General features: G+C 50.2%; 1 protein-coding gene across 1 annotated transcript; it reads left to right on the top strand.

Annotated features, from left to right (window-relative positions):
* The first annotated feature begins 3,459 nt into the window (after positions 1–3,459).
* Positions 3,460–4,389, top strand: LOC130266727 (olfactory receptor 14C36-like). The gene has a single exon (XM_056515989.1). The coding sequence runs from the start codon at positions 3,460–3,462 to the stop codon at positions 4,387–4,389; it is 930 nt and encodes a 309-aa protein (XP_056371964.1).
* The last annotated feature ends 6,076 nt before the right edge of the window (positions 4,390–10,465 follow it).

Here is a 10,465-nt window from a genome sequence, read left to right on the forward strand (position 1 = left end):
GAGAGCTTGGGGATCTGGGGTACTTCACAGAAGAACTGTCCCAGGGTATTGCCCTGGCGTAGGGGCAGGAAAAATGTATTGGCCATGTGCAGCAGAGCATGGAGAAAGCCACTGGCCCAGGCAGCTGCTGCCATGTGGGCACAAGCTCTGCTGCCCAGGAGGGTCCCGTAGTGCAGGGGTTTGCAGATGGACACGTAGCGGTTGTAGCACATGATGGTCAGGAGGGAAAGCTCTGATCCAAGGAAGAACAGAAAGAAAAAGAGCTGTGCAGCACATCCTGAGTAGGAGATGGTCCTGGTGTCCCAGAGGGAATAGTGCATGGCTTTGGGGACAGTGGTGCAGATGGAGCCCAGCTCAGTGAGGGCCAGGTTGAGCAGGAAGAAGAACATGGGCACACAAAGCCTTGGGCTGCTGAAGATTTTTTTCTAGGGGATGTGTTGGACCACAGCCCTGCCCTGGGAGGGAAATTCCTCTTGTCTTGCATCCAGTCTGGACTATCCCTACTGCACTTTGCATTAATTCTTTCTTTCTTTGGCTGTTTTCCACTATATCAAAAGTGTCTCTGAAACAACTCTTTAAGCACTCTCATGGCTCTCCTCCACTGTCCTCAGTCTCCACTGAGCACAGAGCTCCTTTGTCCCTATATTGGTCATGTGCCTGAGGCTTGCATACCTCACCTTGGGAGATCTCTTGGCCCTCTCCAAAGTATTTGCAAGTGATAACATTGAGCTCATTGTCTAAGAAAATCACCAGAGGAACAAGAGCAGTCAGACCTCTCTGTTCTGCCCGCTTTTGTCTGTGAGCAATACTTGGATAAATAGAATTTGGGAGGGCAAGGCCCAATTTTGGCCATTTTCGCTGGATGAGAAAGACAAGTTTTTTCCATAGGAAGTAAGGAACCTAGACTCAGTCTTTCAGGGGCAGGTGAGAGGTGACCACCAGAGGCCAAATCTAGCCATATCTGGTTGTCATGGAAGCTTTCGTCTGAAAGAAACCCTTGTATAGAGGGAATTTTTTAGGGGCGGTACCAATTTCAGCCATGGGCACCAGGAAAAACGCACAACTGTTTTCCATAGGAAGGAAAGCCCAGAACCCCAGTGCTCCAGGGGCTGATGAGAGGTAGCCCTAGACATGCTATATTCAGCTTGACCTGTCAGGTGGTCCCAGGGTCCCAGGGAGGCCAATCCAGCCAGACCAGTTCCATGTCCCCTTGGTTCTGTGGGGACCCACAGTATCAAAATTGTCTCCATGATTCCATGGGGCCTTGCAATGCCACAATGGTCTCCATGGATCCACGGTGCCCTGAAGGATCACAACAGCCCTTTGGCTCCACAAGACTCTGTAATGCTGCAATGGTCTCTTGGTTTCACAAAGCCCTGCTGCTTCACACTGGCCCCTTGGGATTATGTGGCCCAGCAGTGTCAAAATGATGCCTGTGGTTCCACAAGGCCCCACAGTGTCACAATGGCACTTTGGTCACAATGGGCTTTTGCTTCCATGAGCTTTCATACTGTCAGCAACAGTTCTGCAGTGTCACCATGGACCCTTTGTCCCACAAGGTTCTGGAGTATAACATGGTCACCTTGGCTCCATAAGGTTCTGCAGTGTCACAATGCACCCATGGCTGCAGGAGGTTCCACAGTGACATCATGGCCTCCTTGGATCTGCAGTACAATAATGGACCATTTGTTCCATGTGGCCCCACAGTGTCACAATGGCCCCTTGTTTCCATGAGGCCTTTCTCTGTCATGATGGACTTTCGGTTCCATGAAGATTCTCAGTGCCACAAGGGCGCATAGGTTCCATGTGGCCCCACTCTGTCAAAATGGATTTTAATTCCATGAGCTCCCACAGTGTCAAAAGGACCCTTGGTTCCTTGAGGTTCCACAGTGTAACAGTTGACTCCTTGGCTCTGTGTGACCCTGCTGTCACCATATCTCCAAAATACCAAACTAAGACTTCTTAAAACTAATTTGGTGTTAAAGTGGGCATCATTTTCTTCAGGCCTCAGGTCGAATGTGGGATAACTCCTGACCTTATGTGGACACGCCATTCTACACATCCAGGTTTGCTCAACATCAGAGACACCTTTCCCTTGTTTGTCCCCTCCTGTCATCACTGCCTCCAATGCTCTGCTCTAACTGGAACATGGGGACACTCACAGTCATATCCCTCAGTGGAACCCATTAAAACTTCAAGAAACTTTGGACTTTAAATCCCATTTTGAGTTATTGAGAAGTATTGTGAGCACACTCTCAGGGACTGAGTCTGATGTAAACAAAACCAAAGCCTTGAGAGAGCCATTAAACTCCTTGTGCTGTGTCTTTGCTGCTGAGCTGGGCTGGGCTCCTGGCACAGAGGGCGATCCTGGCAACCAAGAAGAGCTTCAAAAACACATTTCTCTTGATGAGAAGCTCTTCTCTTTGACCATCAGGACTGGGGCTCTGCCAGCAGCCATCACGGGCACAACACAGAGGCACAGAGAGCTTCAATCAGTCAGGGCTGGGAAGATGCTCAGAAGTGACTGGGGCAGAATCACTTCCAGCCCTTGACACAGGAAGCCTCTGACTGCAGGACAAGGCAGCTGCAGCTCCTGCAGTGATCTCCTAAAGCTGGAACATCCCAATGCCTACAGATTCTGTGAGTACATTCTCTGATTCTCTCTTGTGCAGAGCAGCCAGGGGAGCCCAGGGCTGTCCTGCACAGCAGGGTCCTGCAGCCCAGGGTGCTGTGCTGGGGCAGGGACTCTGCTGCTGCCAGGGACAGCTCTCAGCCAGCCCTGGGAGCTGCCCACAGCACTGGGGAAAGGTCTGGGTGGAAGGAGACAGCTGGTAATGCTTAGAAGTGTTTTCCTTGTGTGGTGAGGATGCTGCATCGTTCAGGGCTGCTCCCAGCATGACATTTAAGTCCAGAACATTTCCAAATAGATTATACAGGGAGCAGAGCAAGTATGGGCTGCGTAAAAGGGAAAATCCTGGTTTTTAATCTACTGCTCTGGGTTACTTTGATGAGAAATTGCACAATGATATTCATCTCCCAGTTCAGGTTGAGAAAAAAAAAACCATTCTCGCATGCCTGAATTAAACAGGCAGTGACAGAAATCAGGGCCCCTTTTTACAGGCAGCATCCGTGTCACTTTTCCAGCCTCTTCAGGGTTGCTGTGACATTTCCATCAAAGCCTGCAGAGGTAGATCTGGCCCTGGGCAGTGCCCTGTGCTGGGAGGGGTCTGCAGGGCAGAGCTGAGCCCCCAGGACTGGGCTGGGCTCTGACAGCACTGGCAGGAGATAACCCTGGGCAGAGGGAAGCAGCTGCTGGCAGGGACAGCTCCAGGCAGCAGAACCCTGGGCAGGCAGTGGGGAGAAAGTGCCCCAGGCTATACTGAGATATTGAAAGTCCTCTCCAAACCGAACTATTCTATGATCACTTTTCTTAGAGATCCCCAGGTCCAGCCACAACAAATGTCCAACAGCAGCTCCATCAGCCACTTCCTCCTGCTGCCATTGGCAGACACACGGCAGCTGCAGCTCCTGCACTTCTGCCTCTTCCTGGGCATCTCCCTGGCTGCCCTCCTGGGCAACGGCCTCATCATCAGCGCCGTAGCCTGCGGCCACCACCTGCACACCCCCATGTTCTTCCTGCTCAACCTGGCCCTCACTGACCTGGGCTGCATCTGCACCACTGTGCCCAAAGCCATGCACAATTCCCTCTGGGACACCAGGAACATCTCCTACACAGGATGTGTGGCTCAGATCTTCTTCTTTATGTTCTTCATTTCAACAGAGTATTTCCTCCTGACCATCATGTGCTACGACTGCTACGTGTCCATCTGCAAACCCCTGCACTACGGGACCCTCCTGGGCAGCAGAGCCTGTGTCCACATGGCAGCAGCTGCCTGGGCCAGTGGCTTTCTCTATTCACTGCTGCACACAGCCAATACATTTTCCCTGCCCCTGTGCCATGGCAATGCCCTGGGCCAGTTCTTCTGTGAAATCCCACAGATCCTCAAACTCTCCTGCTCCAAATCCTATCTCAGGGAACTTTGGCTCATTGCTGTTAGTGTTTGTTTAGGAGTCATATGTTTTGTGTTTATTGTTTTCTCCTATTTGCAGATCTTCAGGGCTGTGCTGAGGATCCCCTCTGAGCAGGGACGGCACAAAGCCTTTTCCACCTGCCTCCCTCACCTGGCTGTGGTCTCCCTGTTCCTCAGCACTGCCACATATGCCAACCTGAAACCCCCCGCCATCTCCTCCCCATCCCTGGATCTGGCCCTGTCAGTCCTTTACTCGGTGGTGCCTCCAGCCCTGAACCCCCTCATCTACAGCCTGAGGAGCCAGGAGCTCAAGGCTGCAGTGTGGGGACTGATGACTGCTTGCTTTCAGAAACATTAAACTCCTGGCCAATTTATGCAAATCATTTGTAATAAAAGTCATCTTTCACAGTCCTTCTTGGTTTCATTTTGGAGGTTCTTTTACCTTGTTTTACCTCTTTTTTAATACTGCCCATGAAGAAATGTCACTGTTTGTGCCATTTCTCATTTGGTTTCATTCCACCTTCCCTGTGCCTACAAAATGCGACAATGTGGGGTTGCGGTCTTAAATGAACTAAAGGATCTCCCAGCAAAGTTTTCACTGCAGATCCCCATTTTGATACATTCTCTGGAGCTGCAGCAGCAATGTCTGTGTGCAGAGCTGGGGCAGATCAGTGCTGGCACAGCAGCTGTGCCCAGCAGCAGCAGCAGCACTTGGTGTTGCCAGTGCTGCTCCCGTGCCACTGCCCCGCTGCCCTCCTGCCCCTCATGTTGCTGCAGGGCCTGAGTGCTCTCGGGGCCGGGCACAGCCCTGGGGGTAGCAGTGCCGGGGCTGCAGCAGGGACAGGCCATGGGCACTGCTGGGGCAGCACTGATGCCTCAGGCCAGATCAGGCGTCAGCACCCCCATGGTGCTGCTGTGGGGAGATGGAGCTGAGTGAGCACAAATGCCATCAGCCCCTGGGGCCAGCAAGGGCTAGAGATGGGAGGAAACCACTCAGGTTTGTCGTGGCCTTTGGAGTCAGTCAGAAAGTTTGTTCCCATGAGCTGTGAGTTTCCTGTCCCACTGCAGACATCATTGCTTAGAGCCAGGGCTATCTGGCAGCCACCCCCAAACTGCCCTGTGCATTTTCCTTGTGTTCACCTTTGCTTTCTTTACTTTAGCCTTGTCCAGATTTGTTCCTATTTCCCATCTCCGTTCCAAACCCTTCAAACAGCCCATCCCTTCTTGCCCTTTCCTCTCTATCCCCACTCCTCATTTCATTTCCTGAACTGGCAACATGGTAATGTCTCTTGGGGAGCAGGATCATCCTACAAGTGCTTCAGGAATTGTCTGCAGGGTCCTGCAATGCCTCTTGCTGCTCCCTTGCCAGAGGCACCACAGGCCAGGGGAGCACATCTGGGCTGGTATGTCTGGGTGTGGGGCTCCCTGTTCTGGGCTGTGAGGAGGGGCTGGAGAGGCTCTGCAGGACTGACAGGATGGGCTTTGGGGCTGTGAGGAGAAGCTGAGGGACCTGGGCTGCTGAACCTTCTGAAGAGGAGACCCAGGGTTCATCCTGCAACTGCTCCAAGGGTGGTTTCAGAGAATTATAGAATCAGGAGGGCTGGAAAAGATCTTGGAAAACATCAAGTTCCACCTTTGCCCTGACACCATCCTGTCTCCCCTAAGCCTCCTCCATGATAAACATCCCCAGCTCCCTCAGCCACTGCTCACAGGATTCGTGTTCCATAACTCTCACCAGCTTTCTTAACCTTCTCTGGACACACTCCAGCCCCTCCATGTCTTTCTTAAATTGTAGAGGTCCAGAACAGAATGAGGACTCAAGGTCCAGCCTCAGCCGTGCTGAACACAGGGGAAGAATCACTGCCCTGCTCCTGCTGGCCACACCATTCCTGATCCGGGCCAGGTGCCATTGGTCTTCTTGCCCACCTGAGCACACTGCTGGCTCATGTCCAGCCTGCTGTACATCAGTGTCCCCAGGTCCCTTTCTGCCTGGCTGCTGTCCAGCCACTCTGTTCTCAGCCTGGAGCACTGCAGGGGTTGTTGTGGCCAAAGTTCATGACCCAGCACTTGGTCTTGTTAAACCTCACCTTGTTGGATTTGGGCCCTGGATCCAGCCTGTCCAGGTCCCTCCAGCTGATCCACACTCACTCCCAGCTTGGTGTCATCACAGTCCTATATGGCCCTGGAGTGTCATAATGGTCTCCATGATTCCAGGAGGCCTCACAAATCCATGAGTTGTCACAATGTCCCTCTGGTTCCATGGGACCCTGTGGTGTCACAAAGTCGCTTGTATCCTTTGGCCCTGCAGTGCCACAGTGCATCCCTGGTTCCATGAGGTCTCACAGTGCAGCAATGCTCTCCTTGGTTCCACAGTGTCACAATGGCCTCTTGGTCCCAAGGGCCACCACGGTTTCAAACGTTTCCTTCATTCCATGAGTCCCTGAGGAGCAACACTGTCCCCTTTGTTCCATGGGCCCTGCAGTGTCACAGTGGCCCCATCATCACATGAAGTCCTGCTCTGTCACAATGCTCTGCATGGTCCGACAAGGCCCTGCAGTGTCACTGTGGCCTCTGTGGTTCCACGAGGACCCAGACTGTCACCATGGACTCCTTGCTTCCATGTAGCCCCACAGTGTCACAGTGGCCCCTTGGCTCTGTGGTGCCATGTTGTACACAGTGTCACTCTTGTCCTCTCAGTTCCACAAGGCCCTGCAGTGTCACAATGGTCCCTTGCTTCCCCAAGGCCCTGCAGTGTCACAATCATCACAGGATCACCCAGGCTGGAAAAGAACTTTGAGAGCATCAAGTCCAACCTGTGACCCAACATAACCTTAACACCCAGACCATGGCACTCAGTGTCACATCCAGTCTATACTGAAACATTTCCAGGGATAGCAACTCACAAACCTGTCTGGGCAGCCCATTCCAATTCCCAATCACCCTTTTTCTGAAGAATATTCCCTAGTGTCCAGCCTAAACATCCCTTGGTGCAGCTTAAGGCTGTGTCCTCTTGTCCTGTCACTGTTCCCTGGAAGAAGAGCCTGACCCCCATCCAGCTACACCCTCCTATCAGGGAGTTCTACAGACTGATGTTGTCTCATCTGAGCCTCCTCTTCTCCAGGATCAACATCCCCAGCTCCCTCAGCTTCTCCTAACGGGGCTTGTGTTCCACATCCCTCACCAGCCTTGTTGCCCTTCTCTGTTGCTCCTCCATGTCCTTCCTAAATTTTGGGGCCCAGACTGGACACAGCACTCGAGGTGCTGCCCAACCAGTGCTGAGCACAGGGGAAGAATCACTGCCCTGGTCCTGTTGGCCACACCATTCCTGATCCCTTGGAGGATGAGGGAAATGCTGTGGAGGTGGTGGTGACAAAGTGTCAAAAGATTGTCAGGCATGAAGGGTCTTTATTTTCATATATATTCAGACTGCATTAGAAGGTGATGGGTGTCAATATCATTTGGACATTGATGATATCATTCAATAAACAGGAAAAGAAAACCTAACAGCACAAAACTGTTCTTTCTGTTTTCAATATTGTATATTCACTTTGAATACACTTCTGAATTCTGTCTAATTAACTACAGAAGAATTGAAAACTTAAATTATTCCCAGGAGCTTTTCTTGATTGGGTGTTTTGAACAAATATTCATGAGTTTTCCTCACTGAATTCCTACACTGAAGAGGTCAAGAAAGAAGGGTTCAGTTTTAAGGTTGTCATCAGTGTAGTGTTGGCAATATTGGCAGTGCACCCACTAGAATTATTTACTCATTTCCTGCTTTGAGATAGGATTAGGAGGAAGGCAAAACAGGCTCAAACTTTAAAGGGTACAAAGAAAAACTTTATTACAAGAAAATACAAGAAAAAAACAACCTCAGATTAAAACTTTCAGAATCCTTCTCGCCCCTCCACAACTTCTTTTCTTTCAACTGATAACGTACAGAAACAGATCAGTCAATTTACCATCTCTAAAAATAGCCTTTCACCAATTTACTTCAGTGATGAGAACTTCTCTTCAGTCTATGGAGATTTCTCCACAAGAAAACAGTTTTCTCCTGGTCTCTGTCACAGTGAATCAGCCACCCGGGAGAACATAAATCTGATCACTGTGTAAAAGTCCATTCCTCGATTTACAGTTTTCCCATAAATATTATTGAGGACCATATCAACTTATGGGGCACACTTCAAGGATTATAATAGTTCAAACAAAAGTTCTCTTCATCTTTGAAAACAGAGTTCTTTCTTCTTCTCTTCCCTGGGAGACAGCAGGGATCTTCATCTCTCTCCTCTCAATTCAAATTTCTCATGGGATCACAGCCATTTCAATATCTGCTTTCTTTAGCACAAATGCCTCTGCTCATGTCTACGCTTAAAACATTTCATCCACCCCATAATGTATTTTCTATGAGATATAGGGAAACAAGAGTCTCTTCTCCTCAGCTTTGAACAAATTTCAGTCCACGACTCACCTCCTTCTGTCATCTGAGACCTGACTCTTCCTTTTGTCTGACCTTGGTGTTTTCATGCTGTTTCTGTGCATATCTTCATCTTGGTCCTCTTCTTTCACTCAGGAGAGAGGACAAAGTGTCTGTAAGTCACATTCTTGGCAGTTAAAGAGTTCATATTTGACCCAGGCCTGCAGATGGACATTCGGTCTCTCCTGGGCCACAGCCCAGAGCTATTTTACGATGGAAACATTTTCAGCCGCTGCGCTGGGGGCCCGGGCCAGGATAGCAGGGGCCCAGGCCAGAAGGACAGGGGCTGCTCTGGGAGGGGGGCCAGGATCTCGACAGCCAGGCTAGAACTCAGAGGCTGCACCCATGGGCCGATGGCTCCCCATCCCCCTTGCCCGGTGGTTTCTGGAAAACTCATCAGGGGCAGCATTCCAGCCTCACCACAGGCCGGTCTGGCTGTGCTGGGGGGAGGGGGAAGCAGGCAGGACCTCAGCAGCCAATAGCCCTGCCTAGCAATCCCCCTTCCCCAAGTTACTCAAAATTTGGAAGACGACTGTTATGAATGATATTCTACTTGCCCAATTAATCAAACAACAAGGTTAAATTTAGGATTTTTATTTCTAGATGCTGTTATCAAACCTACATCCTTCTTCAAATACTCCCACCGAACATCTGGAGGATTTAATCTACTTTGTGTAACCATTTCCTTTCTTTTTTTATTTGTAACAATTAAGTACAATTTTCTATTGATATGAAGCAACAATTTTGCTAATACAGTTACAATTGACGCAGAAAGACAAAAAAGATACAGAGATGAGCACACACAGCTACCAACTCCTGGATTCCAGTGGTGTTCAGACAGAAATTCCAAGAGGAGGTAGGGTCAAGATATGTGCTTGCCTAGTGGTCAGCCTTCAATTCTCCTTGGTCTTCCTGGGTCCTTTCCCCAGGTGGGATTTCTGGTCATTTCGTCACTCAGGAGATGGGGCTCCAGGGTTAGGTGTGGAGCATTGCCTTTGGTGTGACACAGACCACAGCAGAAGGCAGGGTATGGACCATGGACTGAGAACGTGCTCTGTGGTTTTTTTAAGCCCCTGGGCCTTTGTGGGCCTCTCCCCAGGTGGGACTTGTGATTGCTCGGGCAATCGGAGCCTGGGTCAGCACCAGTCCACTGTGTGACTGATTGACAGCTCATCCTGAGGTGTCTGGCACATTGATCCCATCCAGCCTCTGACAGCGACCACGGTGACACTGCAGAACCTCATGGAACCGTGGGTCAGCTGTGACAATGCAGGTCCAAGGACACCATGGAGACACCATGGAACCTCATGGAACCAAAGAGACCATTGTGACACTCTGGTGCCTCATGGAATCAGGGGGACCATTGTGAAACTCTGGACCCCTATGGAACCAAGGGTCAAGGATGAAGCTGTGGGGCCCATAGAGTCAAGGAGCCATTGTGACACTGAAACATGGGGAATTAAAATTTAAATTAAAATTAAAGAGTTAAGGGTAAAAATAGAGGAGGATACTTTAACTAGAAGGGGGCTGACAAGATTCTATGAGTGCTTAACATTTGCTGTCTTTGCAAGAACAGGAGGACAGAGCAAGGCTTCAAGATTAGAGGGCCAAGAATGTGCAAACAGGATTGAAAGAGCGATGCCCCTTCCACATGATGGGGACTCCTTAGACCCCTGAGGCAGCAAAAACTGGTTTCAAGTTCTGGAAAGTGACCAAATAGGCTTGGGCAAAGAAAGTGAGGTGAAAACTTCAACTGAGATGTTGACTGCTTACTTCATTCCAGGCAACCACCAGAACGACCAACAAGGAGCAGTGCGCAGTCACAAAGAGGCATGGGGCTAATTTTAATACGAAGCAGGCACAGGCATGGTAAGGAAATGAATATGTATTAGGTGCATTGTGCAATCCTAGTTTGTAGAGAATAAAAAGAGAGGCACAGGTGGCCAAAGGTGTGCATGTT

The sequence above is a fragment of the Oenanthe melanoleuca genome, unplaced genomic scaffold, assembly GCF_029582105.1.
Source record: "Oenanthe melanoleuca isolate GR-GAL-2019-014 unplaced genomic scaffold, OMel1.0 S173, whole genome shotgun sequence".
NCBI classification, from domain to species: Eukaryota; Metazoa; Chordata; class Aves; order Passeriformes; family Muscicapidae; genus Oenanthe; species Oenanthe melanoleuca.

Coding starts and splice junctions, on each gene's coding strand:
- LOC130266727 (XM_056515989.1), top strand. CDS start 3,460: ATGTCCAACAGCAGCTCCATCAGCCACTTCCTCCTGCTGCCATTGGCA.